Source organism: Cyanistes caeruleus, chromosome 28 (genome assembly GCF_971803275.1).
Source record: "Cyanistes caeruleus chromosome 28, bCyaCae1.hap1.1, whole genome shotgun sequence".
NCBI lineage: Eukaryota > Metazoa > Chordata > Aves > Passeriformes > Paridae > Cyanistes > Cyanistes caeruleus.
Window position 1 is genome coordinate 3,430,835 of NC_141728.1, and position 22,071 is coordinate 3,452,905.

The following is a 22,071-nucleotide window of genomic DNA, read 5'->3' on the forward strand; positions in this document are numbered from 1 at the left end:
ACTCTGCTGATGTTAGCTAGAGCTAAAACCCACCACCCTCAGCCACTCCTGACAGGACTTGTGCTCCAGACCCCTCAGCAGCCTTGTTGCCCTTCTCTGGACACGCTCCAGCCCCTCCATGGCCTTCCTCAATTGGGGGCCCAGCACTGGACACAGCACTCGAGGTGTGGCCTCAGCAGTGCCCAGCACAGGGGAAGAATCCCTGCCCTGCTCCTGCTGGCCACCCCATTCCTGATCCAGGCCAGGGGCCATTGGCCTTCTTGGCCACCTGGGCACACTGCTGCCTCATGGCCAGCCTGCTGTCCATCAGTGCCCCAGCTCCCTTTCTGCCTGGCCGCTGTCCAGCCACTCTGGCCCCAGCCTGGAGCACTGCAGGCCTTGTTGTGGCCAAAGTGCAGGAGCCGGCACTTGGTCTTGTTCAACCTCACCTTGTTGGCTTTGGGCCCTGCATCCAGCCTGTCCAGCTCCCTGTGCAGAGCCCTCCTGCCCTCCAGCACATCCACACTCCCAGCCAGCTTGGTGTCAGAATGGTTCCATGAGGCCCTGCAGTGTCACAATGGTCTCCACGGTTCCATGACACTCCGTGGAGTCACAGTGGATCCTTGGTGCTTTGGGCCCTGCAGTGTCACAGTGGATCCTTGGTGTTTTGGTTTCAATTGGATGATGATTTTGTGAACCCTGCCTTTTACCCTCCCCAGGATATCTCTGATTAGCTGATGGTTTGGACCCTCCCTTTGAACCACCTCCCTATTTCAGCTGTTGCACGCTCACATTTTCTGTCTTTTGCCCCCAAGATTCCCCAGAGCAATAAATCCTCTATTATCCCATGCAAAAGACCTCCCTCTCGTCCTTGTCTCCTCAGAGCGCAGACTGACAGCCAAAGGCCGTAGAGTGAGTACTCTAGTCACAGCTGGGCTCATCCTGCTCCTGGGGTGTGACCCACTCCTGTGCAGGCCCCAGTGACAGAGCCAGATCAGCTCCGGTGAGATGCGAGAGCTGGTGCCCAACGTGTGGCCCTGTGAACGGACCCCACGGACCAACTGTGGATTTTATCCAACAAGTTCTGGCCCTCAGCTGCCTCCGAGTGCAGCAGAGCGGTTTTTCTCCACTGGCTCTTGGGGGAGGAAGTGATAACCCTCGAGCATCCAGAGGAGCACTTCCCTGAGGAGGACTTCCCTGCAGCCCCTGTCCAGTGGACCAAAGGAGGGTGAGTGTACCCCAAGTTAGGCTGAGGGTGCTCACAAGTTGTGGGAAGGGTGCATTGCTCCCTGGGGGTGCTGGAGGGGGCCACGAACCTACAGGCCACGATAGTTGTCTGTGGAAAGCAGCCTGTCCCTGAGACTGGCCCTGGAACTTTGATCTTTAGTTTGTTAAGTTGTTTCTTTTGCAGCAGGGGAGGGTGGAGTTTTGTTGTGCCGGCAGCTTAACATCAAGGAAAATGGGTGTGAAATTGTCAGCACAGCAGAGAGGGATCTATTTTCAAATTTTGGGTACCTTTGAGGGTGGTGTAATAAATGGAATTGATTTTTGCTGACTAAATTTTAACTGTTATTGAAGTTATTATTAGAAGCAATCAAAAGAATCAGTGTTACAAGGCAGATGCACCCCTTTACAGATGTTACATGTTAAAATTGAGGTACAGGATTTAGTTTGGAAGATAGGTGATGTCCCAAGACTAAAACAGCCTTGAGATGGACAAAATTAGAACGACTTTAGGCATTGGGCCTAAAAATCAGTAAATATCAGACTAATGAGTAGACTTACATAACAACTCTTAGTACGCACCCACAAATCTGAAAGGTTATCCAAAGGACAACGAGGAAGAGGAGAAGCCTTCACCAAAAGACCAGCAAAAGAAGACTGAAGACCCCCTAACAACAAGTGGAGCATGTGCCGTGAAGAATAGTGACGTAAAATCAGAAAAATCAGAAATAGGAGGAAACTTATGGCAAACATTAATGAATATGTATAAGCATACAGTATACAAGTTTAGCTTGAAGGGCTTTGTTTTGTACGTGAGGCAGGGTGGGAAGCCTCCGTACCCCGGTCAGTTCTGGATGTGAGGTGGGGTAACAAGCCCTCCCCATAACCTGGTTTATTTTTTCCCTATGCTTTAATCATATTTAATTACTGGAAAATTATATATATCTAAATGATAAACTTTTACTAAATTGTATTCTTTTACTAAACTATATTCTTTTATACCAAATTACTATTCAATTTACTAAATTGTATTCATTTTTAATTCAACTGTTATTAGCTCAAGGGACCTAGTTGTCAAAATTCTAATTTCATTTGTTATAAATGATTAGCCAGTTTGATTAGTAAAAAGAAGAAATTTATTCTAGAATCAAATTACAATCATCAAAAGGAAACCATAAGCAAAAATCAGTTTGGCTCTGTGCCAGGCAAACAGCACCAGGTGAGACAGGGAGGAGGCTCTGCAGCACTTCCCCACCGTGCTTCACAAACTGCAACTGTCCCAAGGTGCTTTTTATATGTTTTCAGGCTCTTCTGGGCTCCTTTGGAATACACTGCTTGCCAACAAATATTCATGCTGTTTTGGGCGTATATGTTGTCATTTCATCAGGTTTCTTGGAAATACACTTCTTGCAGATGAATATTTAGGAGTGCATATCGTTCTAATCTTATGGGACGGAGGTTTCTTGGAGATATGCCCCTTGCAGATGAATATTCATGTTGGCCTTGCTGCATGTCACTAGAATCTCTTCAGGGAAGGTTTCCTGGAAATATGCCAGGATTCTTGTCAGACAAGATTATAACTTTAGCCCAATTTTATTCATGCTATGGATCACAGTCCCCCCGCTTTCTTTATGAATTAATTAATTTGTGCTTTTAGGATCAATTTAGATACAGTTCACTTCTTTCATAATCAGTATTTACAAGGAATAATTTTTGATAAGATTGGTTATTTTTAGTATTTGATTCTTTTGTTTGGGTGCTTAATTATACATCAATGCAGGTGCCTATTGTATCCTGAGCTATCTTTTGGCTGTGCAGTAGCTTCATGCTACTTGTCAAATAGTTGTGTCTGAGCTTTAAATCTGGCCTGAGCTTCAGCAGCTCTGCTCTCTTTCTTTTCTTTCAATTCCATTCATTTAGATTTTTTGGGTATTCCCTTGGATTGGCCAGTTTTTATTGGAGCTAACTCAGGATCAATGGGCATTGCTGCTATTTGCATGCCTTAGACAACAGAATGGATGAATCGGATAAAACATGGGATGAGACAAGGCAGAAATAAGAGCCCCATTCTTTTACATCATATTAAAAATCCTCATTTTTTCCACCAATCTTTCCCCAGACAATTCCCCCCAAACAATTGATCCCAGCAAGAAGCTTGAAGGATAGAATTCCATGTTTGAACCGCTACATGTGCCACTTGCTTCATTTCTGCTGCAAGGTTTCTTATGGTTTCTCCATCGTCATCTCTTTCTACACAGCATTCAGATTCATTGAACTTGCTGCAGACTCCCCGTTCTTCTGCTAACAAGTAGTCCAATGCAATTAGCTTCTGACACACAAATGCTTGCATTAGTGAATGCTGTTTAGCTGATAACTCGAGAGCATCAGAGGTATGATTTGATACAATTTCTACCATGGTTTGAAGTCTTCCTAGTCGGTTGAATAGGTAAATTGGGCTCCTGTATCCCCAGCTCCCGTCTTGAGCCCAAGTTGCTGGGCTATTGCCAAGCTCTTATCCTCTCTGCAGGCCACTCATCTTGTCCCCACTTCTGATTCCCTCCTACTTTTGGAAACTCAAGATTCAGCTCTTTTTTTTCTCTGCCCAGGCTCTCATCTAGGGGTGCTCCTAATAGTTTACTTTTGGACTTTGGGAGCAAAAAGGAGGGTCAAATCATTCCCAGAGTGCAGGATCCTTTCTACCTGCAGGGTAATTCACTGGATGCTTTTTCCCCACATATCCAGTATATTCCATCAGGTGCTTTCCATTGGTCATTTACAGTTTCTGCTTTATCCCAGGAATTCTTTAAGCTTTTAAAGGAACAGTAAGAATTAGCTCCAGGACTTTTGTGCCAACATAATTTGATCTGATCATTCCAATCACAATTTCTCTTTCTTTTTTTTTTTTTTTGTTTGACTCCAGTATCCAGTGGGGGTTTCTGGTTGCCAGGCTTTGGTGTTGTTCTTTGAATTCACTGTTCAAGTGAATGTGCAAGGAGTATATCCTACTATTTCAGTATATCTTTTTCCTTCCCTACTGATGCCGACTGTTCCAATTATTTGATGATCTAAAACCCACCCTTGGGGTCATTTTAATGTTTTGGAAATTCAGGGATGATTCCATTTTAGAAGTTGCTCTGGAGCTAAGCTCACTCCTTTCCATGGCCATTTCTCAGCTGATTTCAGCCCTCCACAAATCCAACAATTAGATCATCCTAATTCTGTAGCCATCTCTTGTATTAGATCTACAAAAAGGTTCTTGTTTGAGGTAGGTAGGTAGGTTCCAATTACCCTACTAATTACCAAGTTCTAACTCTTCCTATTGTTCATTTAATGCTTTTAGCTGTTCTTGTTCTATTTTTATTTTTGCCTCTGCCTTTTGTTTCTCCGATTCTTGAGCTGTCTGTTTTCATTGACTTTCTGGATCTACTCCTTCTCCATCTCTTGCAGAACAGAAAGTTGTACTGTATCACAAGCAAATTCGCTCATCATTACTGTGGAGAAGGTTAGTTATTACGGGCTCATTGCTGAGAGAAACTATTTGACCATATTTCAGATTTTCTCCAACCCAATACGTTTTCCCTCCCATCCTACACACTTTTGGTTGGCTGTGATGATAGCATATTGCACTCATTTGGGAATGTGCCATAAGCATTGATTCCATTCTCCCTCCGATCCATACTGCATGGTCACATTTGTTCCAAGTGGGAACAACAGGCTCTAATCCAGCAGCTCATTTGTGTCATGCATGGGCCAGGATTTTCTTCCTTTCTGCTGTAGATTGCACCTCTAACCACCGATTTTTAGCTGTCACTCCTGGGTCATGGCAGGTTACTCTTTTTTTGATTTGGCACATTTGATACCGAGTGTGGTTATGCTCACATTCCCCTATTTTGCTGCCCATTTTGCAGTCCTAGTGTGTGCCATATGCCAGGGTTTCTGTGAGCCTTTGTTTTTCCAGGGTGTTTTTAAAACACTGCCTACAGTCTTGGGTTGAGCTTTGCTTCTCAATGCTGGGGTAACTCCTGGAGAGCAGACTGATAGTTCTGCCCATGATCAGACTCAGAACCACCAGGGTTCCCCACACATGTACTCCTGTGCCTCTGCCTATGCCCACAGGGTTGCGGCCTGCGGCGAGGGAGTTCATCTTCTCGGCAGCAGGGCTATCCTTCAGGGGATCCATGGCTGGAATCAGCTGCAGATTTTCTCTTAAAGACATCCCACCCTGATCTTTGGACTGCATCAGCATCACAGGGTACATTGTTTGTTCGCCAACACTCAGTTAGAAGCACTTGTGCCTTTGATCTCAGTTTCCCTCTTCCCCCTTCTTGATCCAATCCATACCACTCCAGGGAATCGAATTCCAATATGCCCAAGTCAGTAGCGACCACTCATGAATTGCTGATTCTAGAGGTTTCTTCTAGCCAGCACACTGGACAAAGCCCTTTCTTTTCCTTTTGCTCTCAAACCAGAGACTTAGATGGAATGGTATAATAGAAACAAATCTGTTTCCCTGTTGTCTATCAGGATGGGTGTGAAGTGCCACCACATCCAGATAGCACGGCATTGATTTCACTTCCACTGTGCAAATGACTTGCAGGAGCAAGTAAAGTAAATTCTGTGCTGGAACAGTGAAGTTCTGTCACACTAAATCAGGGGGATGCCTCAAGGGTTTTGTACCAACTTTTCACCCAAGTTGGTGCTAAAGAAGTTTCTAAGGTCCAACGTAGACCTAAGGTTTGCACAGCAGAGTTTAGGCTGACAGCTAAGGGAGCATCAATTCAATGGTCTTTCCAAGGCAAAAGACTGATGAGAAATGTTGGTATTCCTGCTCTCCTTCGTTGTTTACAGTATAGCAACATATTGGATGAGATTTTGGAGTTGCAGCTCTGAATTGTGGCCAGATGAAGACACATGAATGGTTGTGCATTTTTCATTGTGGAGGTCAATATCAGTGGAGCTGCTTCTGATAATCCAAAAAGCTCTTTCAAGATACTTCTTCAAAGAAATGTCTTTTCATTCTTAACTGCACAGCCTCCTCCAAGATGTACAGCAAAAAGGTTATCTGGATTGTCTTTTCACAGGAACAGGAAACTCCCCCTTGAATCAGCCTGAATTGACAATTCTCAGCTGTATGAAGGAATTTCACTTAGAGTCTGCTGTAAAGAAGTGATTTCTATGCAATGGGGTTGAGAAAGGACAAACCTGAATTAACAAGAGTGCTGTTTGTTAGAGACACCATTACTCATCGCACACGTTAAAGAACCCATCCCATCAAGCCCAAACCTAATATGGCTCCTTGTTAAATATTACTGATGGATTACATATCCCCTTGTGAAGAGGGAACAAGGATTTAAAGCCAGTCTTTATGCATCTATAAGTATTGTACATGAACATTGCATATTCAGGATGAAAACCAAATATCACCCGTACAGGGGAAACACTGCAGTACCATGAATACACTTCTGCCATCAGATTCACAGGCAGCTTAACCAGCTCTGTGCTTGGCTGTTGTGCAAATCACCTGTTCTGGCATCTTTTGGGGCACTGAACCAGGGAAAGTCACCCATAAATACTGCAGGACCATGAAAATCTCTCCAGATACAAACTAGTCTCCAACACGGGACTACAGAAACCTCCAATAATGTGGTGGAGGGAGCCAAGTTGGCTGTGTGCTCTTTGTCATGATGGGCTTGTAATTGAGACTCAGAGAGGAGCTTGAGTTGGAAGGGACATTGGAGACCCTCTAGATCTAGCCCCTCTGCCATGGGCAGGTACTTTCCACTAGATCAGGTGGCTCAGAGCCTGCCCAAGCTTTGGCAAATATCCAAGGACACCTTTTTCTTTGTTTTACAAGGTCCTATTTCCATGCTCCTATTCCCAGATGGCTCCAGTCTCACACAGAGCATTGCTGCCTTGGTCACTCCTATCTTCACAAGCCAGCAGAGGTCCTATTTTGGATGGCTCTCACTGCTCCCAAGGCCCCAGGGACGGCTCCTGCCTTTCCTCCTTCCGCTTTCCCTTCCAGGATCAGTGATGTCCTGCCACTTCCTCCATGGCTGAGACAACAACAAGAGATAAGGGACTGAGGATGCCGCTTCTGACAGAGACTTGGTGACACTCAGCTGAGGATTTTCTTCTCTTGCCTAAGAGAACTGTCAGGCTGCCTATCCAAAACTCCTCCTGCTTGGGAAGGGGCTGGTGTGAGCAGCAGGAATTGTTGTTGGCTGGAACATCTCAAAGAGCTGCACAAAAGAAGTGTTTTGTGGAAGGCCGCCAGCTGCCCTTTGTCAGCAGCACAAGGTGGGAAGGTCCCCTTTGAATGCCAGCCCTGCACAAGGACAGCCTTCTCCAGTAGCCACAACACCTTTCAGGCTTTCGGGCTGGCCTCGTCCCTTACTCTGGAGGAGCAGCTTGCTGTTGGAACTCACCCAGTCACAGTTTCTGCCTGCATTACCGTGTCTTCCCACAAACAGCCCCGGAGACAGCACTACATAGAGGCTCCTTGGAGTCAGAGGCACAGAGTGTGTGCCCTTCCCTTTGATAGCTGGCTCTGACATCCAGGAAAGCACTGCATTTCATAGAACACCATGAAAACAACTGTTACAGTTCAATAGAAAAACTAGGAGCGCAAGTGTGTCAATTAGAAAGTTTTCTTAAGTCACTGGGTGAGAAAATTCAACTTTAAGGTTGAAGCTCGTTTAAGAAAGAAGAGGCAAGATGGAGGAATTAGGGCGTTGTCTCCTTTGCCTTCTTCATCTCCATCTTCTTCTTCTAGAGGTTTTTTGGTAGCAGTAAGTGATTGGATAAAGAATGGCGCAGTGCAGTGAGCAGGTGTTGGGTCATTGGGTCACTAAGAAAAATAATTGACTTGGCATTTGTTAATTGGGTAAATGGACATATAAAAAACCTTGAAGATCTTTGTTAGCCATTTGGCACCTTTCTACATCTTAGTGCACGTAGCTCCTTGTACCTTGTATGCATGTAATGCAGATAAAAGAAGAATAAACAACCGAGTCCAAACAAGAGAAAACTGCCTCTCTCTCATCAGTCTCAGTCCAAGGGGGAAAAAGAAGCCAAGCACAAGTGTCCCATCGGGACAGAGGCTCAATCTCCAATCAAAGGGGACTTTGTTCCAGCTTTTCCCTTGGAGCAGCGTGCAGCAAGCACACCTGGGCCTCATTCAGGTCTCTGTGTGGGCTGGCAGGCAGCTTCTGTTGGGAATTTAAAGCTTTTCCTCTACTTTCCATAGCAAATAACAGACCTCACCCAGCTGCACCAAACCCCAAATTTCACTCTAAAAAGAACCATTTGCATTTTCCTCCATTCCAGCCCTGAAGAAAACAAACTTCACTTGCGGGAGCTGGCGGCACGGTGTCCTCCAAGCCTGTTCATGAGTAGGACAATATTGCAGGGGAAGAGCGGCAAAGCCAAAGTTCACTGATGCTTAGGAAGCTTTGCAAAACCTTCCCACCTGTGCTGGTGTTGCACCCTCCTGAGCTCCTGGAGCCCTCACTCACCTCAGGCGCAGTTTGGACAGCAAGGGGATGGTTCAGTTTGTGCCATGTGGGGACAGGAGGAGGGAAGACTTTGCACACACTGTCACCAGGGCAGGGCTCTTTTCCTTTATGGTGCCACGCGGTAGCACATAATCTTTGATTTCATGGGAGTGAGGGAGGTGCTGAAGGGCAAAAATTCCCTGTGGGAAGGACATCTTCCACTCCCACAGCAAGGCAAGTGAAGGGGAAAGTGCAATCTCTCTTTCCTGGAAGGTGTTCAGCTTTTAACAAACTAGTTTTGCTGAAGATGAGCCCAGGCAGTGGTGAGTTAGAGCATTTGATCCAACTCCCAGAGTATCCTCACATCTGTTTGGACACAATTTCTCTTTGTATTTTCATGGTGAATGCTTTCTCCTGCCCCGCTGCCTCCTGCTTGGAGTTGTACACGCAGCAGAGTCCCAGAGTTTTCTCAGCAGGCCTGTGCAGCGAGTTCTGAGCCAACGTGTGGCTCTGCTGCCATCCCAAAGCTGCGCTTTCCTTGCCCAGCCTGAGCGCAAGTGGGGCATGTGCTGGGCGTGGCTGGAGATTTTCATCACCAAAATCCTCCAGCGTCATGGCATTTCCATCTGCCCATTGCTTTGGAGAGCACAAATCACAAACCACCCATCTCAGCTGATAAATGTCATTGCTTGCAGATTGCTGCAGCCGCACAGCTGAGCTACAAATACACATGAATCAATTTCAGTTGAAAAATGTCATTTATTACAAATTGCTACACCTGCACTGACAATACACAACTATCAAAATCTCCATTAAGTTGAAAAAAAGTCATTTATTATATTAGCACAACAATGGCACATAAAAATATACAAATACGAGATTCAGTTAGCAAAAACTTATTGCTAACCTCAACAAGTCACTATAGACAAAAATAAATGAGATATTTAACAACTTAATTTATTACAGATTATTTTAAGCTTACAGCCCATACAGAAATACAAAAATATCATTGTCTCCTTCTAAATAACCCTGTACTAAGAATTCGTTTGATAGAATTATACAACTATACCACTTCATCCACGTTAAAATTAACTAAATATCTCTATATATACATATATAACAATCTACAGATGGAAATACAGATTAAATATTACATATTTCATACAATATATATACATATAATATAATCAGAGGGATCCCAGCCGCTCCATCTTCAAAGCCTCTCCCTCAGTCTTTTCCTCCCATGCAGAGCAGCTCTCCTGGACAGGGACAGCAGATGGGACATCTGGGAGGCAAAGGGAACAGCGAGTCAGTGCTGGGACCTTTCCCTTGGCAGCAGCTGCACTTCCAGCAGGGAAGCGAAAATCTCCGAGCCTCCCCAGGAGGGTTGGCAAGAACAAGCAGGCCGAGCGGGCCAGCGTGTGGCGAGCGCAGGCGCGGCGGGACTGTCCCGCAGCCCCCGGCAGCCCGGCACAGCTCCCGGGCCCTGCCGGCACAGCTGCCTTGCCCAAGGACAGCCCCTGTGCCGGCCGGGGCAGCAGCGCTGAGCAGCCCCAGCACGGCCAGGGGCCGCTCCTGCCCGGCCGGGCAGCGCCCACGGCCAAAGCCCACGCCACCCTCAGCCCTGCCCGGCCTCACCAGCCCTGGGGCCTCACCCAGGCTCTCGCGTGGCCCCAGCACATCCCTGCTCACTGCTCTTGCTCCAGGCCTTCAGCTTCTCCCTGCTGGCTCCTCTCAGTGTCTGCCTGTCCTCAAGCTCTTCAGCACAGCTGTGGTGGCAAAAGTGGAGGCTCTGGAATCGGTTGCAAGGCCTGGCAGAGCTGCAGTCCCTGAGCTCTGTGTGCTCCCTCCTGGCCCCCTCCATCCCCTCAGCCCCGCCGTCCTCTCGGCAAAGCCCCAGCCCCCTCTTCAGTTTCTTGGGCCTCTCCCAGGCCTCTCCCCCCGCTCAGTCCCTTCTGAGCCGTTGTGTCCCCTCAGAGCCGGCACAGCCCTCAGCCCGTGCCTCTGTCACCTCCGTGCCACCATGGCCCTCTGCTCCCCCACAGCCCTCAGTGCCCCTCACACCTCAAGGTTTGCAAGGTCCCTTCAGCATCAGCGCCTCCTCAGCCCCCTCAGTCTCAGCGTCCTTCAGCAGCTCCTCACAGGACAGTGCCTGGGGCCAGCGGCAGCTCCCACCGCTCCAGGGACAGCCAGGGCTGCAACTGCTGCTCCGCCTGGCCCGGCCCCAGCTCGGACCCAGCACAGGGGGACACAAGGGGCACAGCGGGAAAAACAAGAGATGAAAAAGGCAGCCAAGGGGGAAAGAGGCAAAAATGCAGCCTAGGCCTACACAGCTCAATCTATGGGCCTATACATCTATATAGCTCTAACTAAAGAAGTATGCACATTTAGGAATGGAACTGTGTGTGCATAGAAATCTTACTCTACACATATATAAATTTGAAAATCTATAAATGTAACTGTATACATAGAAATAAAATCTTATCGCATCCATAACTAACTAAACATACAAACTATACAGATGTATAAATAGAAACACCTATAAATCCAACTCTATCAATCTACACTGGTAACTATATCGATAAATAAATAATGATAAATAAATCTCTATCTATAAACAGAGGATGCCACTTGCCCGATGGTCACAGGCTCTCCCTCTGATCCTTCTTCCCACGCAGGGCAGCCCTTCTGGCCAGGTAGATCACATGGATATCTGGGAAGGAAAGGCAACTCTCAGTCAATGCTGGCCTCCGTGTAGCTTTCCCTTTGCAAGTAAACTGTCCTGCTAGCAAAGGCTGTAAAAGACGGCCTGAAAGGCACACTCTCACTTGAGAATCTGAAGCCTGCTCTTTAAAGGGAACAAGGATCCTTCCAAGTTTTCCAGTCTTGTGAAGTTTTGAAGTACTCCAATCAATTCACAACCCTCCCAGTGCAAATGGCACCCCCGAGAGCTTGAAACTCAGACAGTGCCAGCTGCCACAAAGAAGCCCAGCCTTGTTCTTTCTCTGGGCTGATGCAGAGACGTCAGTCCTCACTGCAGTGGCTGAAGCTGAAGGCTGCTGTGAGCTGGGAACCAATTGGGACACGCAGCTTGGTGACACAACTGCCACCAGCTCAGGTTTCTTGCCGGCTCTCTTGCCACAGCAGAGGACTCGGTGTCAGAGCCTGTGATAAAGCATGGAGGGGCAGGGCTCGGGGAGCTTGTGCCAGTGCAGGATTGGAACTAAAGGCACCAGGAAGCACCAACCCTGCTGCAGACGAGAACTCAACTCTTCTGATCTCCCTTCCTGTCAGAGGCAGGCTCAGAGCAGCTGTCTCCCATCTCTCTAAACCACGCTGGGCTCACTCCTTACCAAGCTCCTCGGGCTCCTGGCAAACGTTCACACAGCTCCCGCAAGCAGGCAAAGCTCCCTCTGCTGCAGCCTTGTTCACAGCCCCCCCTCCTGAAGAGCCACGGGCAACACTAGCATTGACCTGAAAAGAAAAACAGAAAGAAGGAAACGCAAAGATCAACCAATAGATTCTGCAGGGATACAATCAGAGCCTGCCAGATTTCCTTCTGTGCACCAACAAATTGCTTTTGAAAACTGGTATATACGCGGGAGTTTGCAGAAGACAAAGGCTCATCGCGCTTGGCAAGAAGATATGGGCAGTTCCAAAAAATCCCCCTCCCCACCTCCAGTCTGCCCTTCCTCAACAAGAAATCTACCCATGCAATGGGTCTGCATATTAAATGAAAGAAGAGAAATTCTTTGGCAAAGTTGTAGAACAAGATGCAAAAAGGCCTGTGCCAATGCAGAAACTGAACACTCCAGGCCAGTCTGGGAAGAGAGAAGACTAAAGAAAAAAGGGATTCCAAAGTCCAAGAGGGAATCTGTCAAACACAAGGACTAATGGGCCCTGATTGAACTGCTCTTCAACACAGGAGGAGCCCCTGGGCTTAAAGGAGTCCTTAACCATTTCATGGCCAGCACCAACCTTGTCCTTCTCACCATTCACACAAGTCATGGTGCCTCAAAACCAAGACATCTGCCCCCTGAAGACTCCACGGCTCACATACTTCATCCCTTCTTCCTAACAAGGAGCTCTGGGCCCCAGAGGCCTTCAACAGTCCAAAACACTGACTTCTCCAACACGCTCCAAGAGCTGTCAAGGCTGACAAGGCTGTTGAGCGTGAGGATGACACTCAAGCCATGGAGTGGGCGCTAAGGATGGAGTCCTGCTAGCTCCTGGCACAGGGATGTGCTCTTGCCACCACAGCCCGAAGCACAACAGTCTCATGCAGGCTGCAGCTTTGCAGGGACTGTCTGGCAACACACATCTCTTCTTTCCACAAGGTGACTGAATTCAGCCCCTTTCATCCCTGTCCAATGGAGTTACCTGAGCAGAGGGAGACCTTTCAGGCACAGATGGTGAAAGCATCTCCTCCAGTGTCTCCAGAACAAGGTCCAGATCCAGCGGTGGCAATTCCTCTTCCCCAGGAGTACTCCATACCCAGCTTGGGGCTCTCCATGCTGCATAACCAGCACTGCCAGCTGGAGCACTGGGGACTGAAGTGCCCGGGGCGGCTGGAAGAATCAAAAAAACATCAGTGAGGCTCCAAAATGAGGCTTTGGGACGGAGAGCTTTGTTGCTGCCTTGGATCAAACATCACAGGAAGCGCACAGCAACCTCAACTCCAGAAAGGTATTAAAAACTTCCCAGGGAATTGGAAGAGTGAGCTCTTCCCCTTCAAAAGTATTATCCTAATCAACGTGCACATAGATTAAAGTATGGCTTGTGAAACTGGTCTAGACATACACACAGACATAATCACCTTGAATCACAGCCTTTTGCATCTTCCCAGCAGCTTTGGCATTTGGCTGCTTGAGTTTCTCATCACAAGAGACCACAGAAAGTGCATTCACCCAGGAAGAGGCCAGAGGTGCAGACACACATGCTAAACTTCAACTGCGAGTTTATTCTAAGGAGCAACCATGGAGGTGAGGCCATGGTCTGCAGCTGCAACTGTTCTGGGGACTCCCAGCGTGCACTGAAATTTAATAGCATTATTTGCGGGAGAGACTGTTGGAAATGGAAAATCTGCAGCCTTAGAAAAAGCCTGGATTGATGGAGTGATGAAAGTACACAGACATCAGGTAGAGTAATTCTAAACCTATGTTCTTACAGTTGCAAGTAAGAATATGCCTAGAGTAAGGAAGAAATTATATTAAGTAAAATAGTTGGAGGTATCTAGTGTAATAGTGTGATTTATAAAGTAAGTTAGAGATCTAGAAATTGTAACAGAAGTGTGTGTGAATATGTGACCTGTGAGCTTGTTGGTTAAAAGACAGACACAGTGTGGCAAAATCAAGTAAAGGTGATAAGAGCTTAATAAGTGAAAACAAACTTGGTGTCAACTGTCTACTGGACTAAAAAGTTATATATTGCCATGTGGAGAAGAAACTCGTAAATTCCTCGAGCTGTGGTTGACTTGTTGCCTGTAAATCTCACGCCTCGGGACTGATATCTTATTGGGCTACTTAAGCAATAAATCATCTCAAAGCACGGTGGTCCCATCCCTTGTATTTCATCTCAACAAAAGACAATCTGTAAACTCTGCAATATCCCATCAGAGTCCTAGTTTGGCTTCCTCCAAAGAAAAATGGGAGTTCACCTGACACCGACCAGTTGTGCAGAAATGTTCTTTGCCTCACCCTTTGACCTCTACACAGAGGCTGCCTGGAAAATGGCCAGAACATCCTCCAAATCTGCAGCAAGGACAGGAAAAGCAGACAGAGATTGTTTTGATATTCATGATCCTGCTTCCTAGTACCCTTGACACCTGATTGTCACAATCAAATGGACACATGACAGAGCACCGCGGCAAAATACTTCAGTCACTTTTTGTGATCTTTCTGAAAAGCCAGGGGAGAGACACATTCCGTACCTGATGGGATGTTGGCTGGCAAGTGCTGCTCTGGAGAAGTGCAGCTGCTGCTCTCTGGAGAGGCCACAGAAGTGCTTTGATGGTGCGCAGGAAATGCTGGAGTCATGAGCTCTGGCTGGAATTGAAATTTGTGTGTGCCTGGCTGGCCTGATGAAACCCCAAGTCCAGATGGAGCAAACACTTTCTTGGCACGTGCTGGGGAAGCTTCACGCCCTTGAATATCTGGACTTGTCCTGGAAGGGCCTGGAGGCAGCTCTGAATCCTCAGGTGAGGCAGCACTGCGCTTCTGGCACCAAGGAGCTGTGCAGCAGGGAGGGAAGAAGAAAGGAAGCAAAGGGAAGGATGGGTCACTACTGCTCCTCAGCTGTGTTTCCCTTGGCAGCAACTGTACTTCTCCCAAGGGAGACAGAAGTTCCCATCCTCCCAAGTAGGGTGAGAAGGAGAAAATTCCCCACATGTTCTGAAGCTTTGCAACAACCAATTCCTTGTCTACTGAGCTCTCCCGTACTTATTCATCTGTCTGGGAAAAGTGTCCCGCTGCCATTCCTCAGCAGGAGACAACTGCCAGAAAGCCAGCTGCCAGCTCTTCTCCCTTCTGCTCCAAAGGCACGCAACAACTTTAGAATCACAGCCTTCCCTATCTCCCCAGCAGCTTTTAGATTTGGCTGCTTGAGTTTCTCAACACAGAAGGCCACAGAACGTGCATTCACCCAAGAAGAGCCCGCATCTTCAGGCACACACTGAGAAATTCAACTGGGAGTTTATTCGAAAAGCAACCTTGTAGGTGAGGTCATGTTCTGCAGCTGCAGCTGTTCTGAGGCACACAGAGCTCATTTCAGTGGCACGGCCCGATTTGCAGGCCAGTCAGTCTGAAACATCTGCAATATCCTATCACCATCCTAGTTGGACTTCATTCCAAGAAACAGGGGAGTTCACCTAACACTGACCACTTGTCTGGCGGGCAATATTTTTCACCCTGCCCTTGCACCTCAGCAGACAGGCTGTCTGGAAAATGCCCACAACAACCTCCACATCTGCAGGAAGGACAGGAAGAGCAGAGAATCCTTTGGCATTCACAGTCCCACTTCCTAGTACACTTTCTCCGTGATTCTCACTTGAGATCTAGCCATGACAGAGGACTCAGGGAAAACACTTGAAAGGCTCAGTTGCCAGGACCTATTGGAAAAGGAAGGGTAGAAACTCTTTCCCTACCTGATGGGTGGCAGGCTGGGCTGTGCTGCTGAGAAGATGAGCAGCTGTTGCTCTGTCCAAGGGCCCTGCAAGCAGCTTCTGGGTCGACTGGAGTGAGGCGAACCATGAGCTCAGGATGGCGTTTCAGGTCCAGGCGAACCAGTGGAACCGTGAGCTTGCGGAGATTAAATCTCTGGATGAGCTCTCTTGATGGTTCCACTGGTGAAGCCCCAGCAAGTCCAGAGGTGGCACAGACTTTCTTGGCAGGTGCTGGGGAAGCCTCACTCTCCTGAGCACCTGCACTTCTCCTGCAAGGGCCTGGAGGCAGCTCTGAATCCTCAGGTGAGGCAGCATCGCGCTTCTGGAGCAAGGGAGCTGTGCAGCAGGGAGGGAAGAAGAAAGGAAGCAAAGGGAAGGCTGGGTCACTCCTGCTCCTCAGCTGTGTTTCCCTTGGCAGCAAGTGTGCTTTTGTCAGGGAAGACAAAAGCTCACCTCCTCCCAAAACAGGGTGAGAAAGAAAAATATCACCACATGTCTTGGGGGGTTTGATGCCTATAGAACTTAAGTCAAACTTACAAGCTGCTTCTATAGGTTGAGTTAGAAGATACCAATATAACCTGATAGATCTGTATCACCAGATATCAATAGAACCTGAATCATAACTTCATGGATCTATTTAACCTGATATAGACGTCTTTCTATGCATTGTGGTGGCTAGTATATGGTTAACTGGTTGCTCAGTGCTGGAGACCCAGGAAAAAAAAATGAAAATCTCACCAGGTGGTCAGTTTCAGAGAGAGGTAAGTATAGTACTAATGAAAAATTAGCAAACGTCAAGTCAATCAGCCACAAAATAAAGCAATTAGACCGGTGAGGACCAGACAGACCAAGGAACACCGTAGCTGTGCATGCTCTGAAGACAAAGTTGAAAAGTTCAGATGCAAAGACGACTTTGGAAGCCTTCGTTAAAGACCCCCAACGAACCCCCAATTTGGGAGGCGTGAGCACAGTGAAAAAGAACTATCTATAGCCATGAGATTATACTGTGTAAATTCCTTCCAGAGTGTATAATATACTGTGTATATTAGTTCCATATGTTATAATGACATAGTAACACCAAGCAATAATTTCTAAATATATACCACAGCAATTGACAAAGGTGGATGAATGAGGAGGAGAAATCCTCCTCACCTCCAGCACTGAAATAAACAACTCTACACACACGGGTGTATGGGATTTTATTCACTTTGCAACAAGCAGCTCCCTGTCTACTGAGCTCTCCCCTGTCCGTTCAAGCCTTGGCAGGAGGCAGCTGCCAGAAACCCAAGTGCCAGCTCTTCTCCCCTCTGCTCCAAATGGGACAGGAGGCTCCCTCTCCCGCTGGGGCTGAGCACGCCCAAGCCCTCGGCTCAGCCGCACTCCCGGAGAGCTCCCCGAGCGTCCCAGGGCCGCGCAATGAGCAGCGCCAGCCACGGCACAGGGCCGGGCCGGCTGCCGGCCGAGCGGGCCAGCGTGTGGCGAGCGCAGGCGCGGCGGGACTGTCCCGCAGCCCCCGGCAGCCCGGCACAGCTCCCGGGCCCTGCCGGCACAGCTGCCTTGCCCAAGGACAGCCCCTGTGCCGGCCGGGGCAGCAGCGCTGAGCAGCCCCAGCACGGGCAGGGGCCGCTCCTGCCCGGCCGGGCAGCGCCCACGGCCAAAGCCCACGCCTCCCTCCGCGCCCGCAGCTCCCACCCCGTCTCACCGGCTCTGGGCGGCTGCCCGCTGGGGAAGGCGGGCAGCGACCGGTCCGTGGGGAGCCGCTGGAGGCGGCTGGGCTGGCGGCTCCGCACCTCCAGCCCCGCCGCCAGTCTCTGCCTGTTGGCCCTGGTCAGGCGTTTGATGCGGAGCAGGAGCTCGGGGCGGTCGCGGCGGAAGTTTGGGTTCATAAAGTGCAGCCAAGCCCCGGCATCGCCCGGCACAGCTGAGCCAAGCCATGCCGGCACCTTTTGGAAGCCGTAGAGGTTGAGCTGGCGCACGAAACTGCCAAAGTGCGTGGCTTTGAAGGAGTCCGGGGCCGCCCCCGCCCCCTGGCCGCCCCCTCCGTGGGCGCCGGCCGGGCTGAGCAGCTCCCGCTCGAAGAGGAAGCGGTCGATGAGCAAGCCCTGGGCCTGGCTGTCCCAGCGCACGGAGCGGACGCGGGGGCTGTTCACCAGGCGCCACAGCTTGGCGGGGAAGGTGCTGGCATTGAGTCCGGCGGGCAGCGGCAGCTCCGCCATGGCACCGATCTGTCTCCGACTGGCGCCGCAACGGCCGCGGCGCAACGGCCTGAGGGGGGCGCTGCGTTCGGCCCCGCGCGCGCCCGGCGCGGCCCCGGCGCGGGCCGGACTCGGCGAGGACGAGCGGGGCCTGAGGGGAGATAAGGCCAGGTAAGAGCAGGTGAAAAATGCATGTGGGAAATGAGAAATTACATAGGAATTCCACTGATTGACAAAGATTGTTACTGTAATAAATGGAATTGATTTTTGCTAACTAAATTGTGCCTGTTGTTCAAGTTATTTTTAGAAACAATTGTCAGGAAAATTAATCCACAAACGCCAGAAGTTTATGTCCAAAAAGGAGACAGAGGAGTCCTTTTTTCTTTATTCCAATAAATATTTGACCCAATGACCCAACACCTGTGCGCTGCACTGCGGCATTTTTTACCCAATCACTTACTACTACCCAAAAACCGCTCGGAGAAGAACATGAAGAAGAAAGGAGAAGGACAAGAGACAACACCCTAAATCTTCCTTCTTGTCTCCTGTTCTCTAAACTACTTTTTCACCCAGTGATTTAAGAACCTTTCTAATCTACACACTTACACTTTTCCTATCTAACTTTAACATTTGTTTTCATGTATCACCATGAAAACATGCTCATGAATTTCATGTCATATGAAATTCAGTGTTTCTTTGACTCCTAGAACTAAGTATTAGAAACAAGGGCACACACTCTGTATCTCAGACTCCAACATCTGCCCCACTCTTTTTAAAAAAAAAAACAATAAAAAAAAAAATCAACCCAAATCTTTTCTTGGATTACTTTTCAAGAAGGGTTATTTTTCTTTCACTCATGTTTTAACAAATGAGGCTTTACAATATTAATTTTCTCACTCTTTCACTTGAAACCCAAAGTCCATTGCTCTTGCATGTGGGATCCAAGCTGTTCAGCTGTCAACTGTGTCTTGATACAGTTCACATCTGTGTGCTCGCTCTTCTGCTCTTTGGGCTGTCTGCTTGTCTCTGCAGCTGAGGAGTTTCCATGTTCTTTGCTAGGAAGTTACTTCTGCTTTGAACCTGTGAATACACAAACATAGACTTTCCTCCAAATTATTAATTTAAATGAATTTTTAATCTTGCTTCTGGACTTTTGACCGGAACCAAAGAATTCTCTCTCAACTTTGCTTGAGTCCTGTTAGAACAATACCTGATAATTGATGGAATTGGCTTTGTAACAGACTTGTTTAAAAAGGACTGTTCAAGAATTATTTGTAATAGATATAAGATCTTTACACTTTTTCCAAAAATTTAAGATATATAAGGTTTTTATACTTCTGAGGCATAGCCTTGGTTCCCCCCCCCTTTCTTTTTTTTTGTAATTAAGTAAGGTATTTGGTTTTTTTGTTATGACAATGAAAAGCCATCAAATTGAAACACTTGCACATGTATACACATATAACACTTTCAGAGAAATCAAAAACTTATTAAGGAAATGTGATATGAAACTTATCTGAATAATTTGTAATATGAATTGCTGAATATACTAAATATATACTCTCATAATAATATATACTCTCATCCCAGAGTCTGCCACAGCTGATAAATCAATGGAAGATTGGAAAATCATGTCTTGATAACAATTTTCCAAGCCCACTGTAAAATCCACCTGCTATATTAATTCACTAATTGTCAATTTAAATTGACCTGAATATTGTTTTGATGCAGAAAACTTCGGGGTTTATTGGTAAATTCTCTATCCAGGTAAAGTCAAGGCTTGGCCAGAGCCTTAGGCCTCATCTGGAAAGATGTCTCTTAAGTCATTTTCAAAGCAAGGGGTTTAAGAATAGCAGCCATAAGATTCTTAAAACACTGTAAACTTTTAAAAGGCATTTGTATAAAACAAATGATCAGATGTCTTAGGTAATTGACTAATTCAACCATTCAGCAGTTAATTTAATCTGAAGTTTCTTTCATAACACTTAACTTTCAACCATGACACTGTTAGCGTTCAGGATCACACATAACCACAGAATGATTATATAAAGGTTCTTTATTGAAGGGCTCTGGGTGTCAGGGGTACACAGACCCAAATCTGACCCGATTTGGTTTTGAGTTGAACATGTTTTATACTCTATCATTATACAACTTACATATTAATTATTAAACTTACGTTGTTCTATTGTAAGCATTGTTTTTACCCAAGCATGGATTTCTCGTAATCCTCCCCAGCCCCCTAACATTGTTCCTTATGTTCTTTAAACTATAATTATATCTGATCACATCTAACAATTGTATCATTTATCATCTACTGATTTCACAGGTGCAGTTTGACCTGATCTTTAGCAAGCACAAGGCCTAACATTTCTCAAGGCCTACTTTTCCCAGGGCTTGCCAAACCTAACTTTCTTTCTAAGTCTCCGAATTTTCTAAGATTTTAGAACCTTTTACTATCATTCCCCCGTTTGAAAGCATTTTCACTTCACTCTAAGTGCAAATGTTTTCACTTGATAGAGTCCTTTGTTTCTGAGTTGATACTTGGTGTTCTTCAAATACTTGATTGATGTAAACGCTGTCCTGGATGTTGTCACGAACTGGAGAACCAGAAGATTGTGGGTGTGGGTCTCGTGTCAGTGCCTTTATTATTTTCTGGTTCCAGGATGTTTTCTTCTGTATTTCTCCTTTTAAAATGCTGTAAACTAACCAAATTGCTAAAAATACAATTAGTAAGATTATCACACTCTCAATGATAGATTTAATCCATAAACTCACATTCTACCCTAACCCTTTGGAGATTTTGCCTAACCAGCATGTGGTCAAATCATTTTGCTCTTCCTGTGCTCCATGCTCTGTTTGTTGCAACTGATTGATTCATATTCTACATCTGCAGTCACATTCATCTCTAGTGACCACCAATACTGGCAATTAGAGATTTGTTTTCTCTTTTTTTGGGCTTTCATTAAGAGAACCAATGTATCTAACACCCTTAGCTTTCTCTGATTTTTTTCCTTCTGGGATTTTTTACAGGTCCATAATTTCAGTTTTCACAGGTAACAACATTGGTGATTCATAACCAACAATTAATTTTCTTTTGTGTATCATTTGTAGGCAGGCAGCTTTCTGAATATTTTTCAGTAGTTGGTTTGGGGTACAAACTATAGCTATAGGGTCCCCCCTTTCCAAGGGGTTAAGGCCCTCTGCCCAATAAGCTGTGTGCTGAGTTAGGGACCATGGGTTATGTCTGTCTCCTGTTGTTAAAAATACTTCATGTCCCCAGTACCCACTGGATTCCTGTTCTCTCAATCGAATTTGATCACCTTCAGTGAGACACTCGGAATATGTATTCTGTCTCTGACTCGTGAGGGAGACACCCGTACTCCCTTTTTCCTTTTCTCTTTTTTTTTCTATAATTTTTTTGTCTTTTTCTTTTTTTTTCTTTTTTTTTTCTTTTTTTCTATTTTTAGTGGCTATGTGCGGATGGATATCCTTATCATTGATATAGTTATATTCTGTTTTAATTAAAAGTTTCAAACTAGGACAGCAGTGTCCCCCACAATTTATCCAAATTAGCTCTTTTTGAGGTTAAATTTGATTAATGAGAGGGGTTTCCCTCTCTTGTTTCTTTTAGCAAGTCAGCATTTTTTGAATTTTATTATGGAGGGCTGCTCGCAACAGATTGATCTTACTTCTTTCTTCATCCAATTGTTTTTGCAAAATTTTAACTAGGTTTTGGAGGGAGTCTATTGTAGTTTTTTCCTCACTTCTTTACTTACAGCGAGTTTCTATAGCTGCTGTAAGACAAGCTCCTAAAACTGAGCAGCGTATAGTTTTGTTTTACCCCAGTTTAAATTTTCTTTCATGTTGTAAAGAACTTACTCTATCAATCACATTTTCCAAATTAAACCAATTACTGAGCACCAACTTTTCCCTCCTGGAGAAGGTCTGGCATTGTGTTTTGCTAACAGACCATAACATGCATAAAATGCAGTTTTAACTTTTGCACTGCTGTTTTCAGTCA

General features: G+C 46.6%; 1 protein-coding gene across 1 annotated transcript; it reads right to left on the reverse strand.

The window, feature by feature from the left end:
* Positions 1 to 9,438: 9,438 nt before the first annotated feature.
* On the reverse strand, positions 9,439 to 18,106 carry LOC147649054 (uncharacterized). Its single transcript, XM_086865039.1, has 6 exons — positions 17,561 to 18,106; positions 15,841 to 16,194; positions 14,629 to 14,928; positions 13,080 to 13,267; positions 12,053 to 12,173; positions 9,439 to 11,412 (listed from the first exon to the last, which is right to left on the reverse strand). The coding sequence occupies exons 1-6, from the start codon at positions 18,072 to 18,074 to the stop codon at positions 11,342 to 11,344; spliced, it is 1,548 nt and encodes a 515-aa protein (XP_086721165.1). The 5' UTR covers positions 18,075 to 18,106; the 3' UTR covers positions 9,439 to 11,341.
* Positions 18,107 to 22,071: the final 3,965 nt, after the last annotated feature.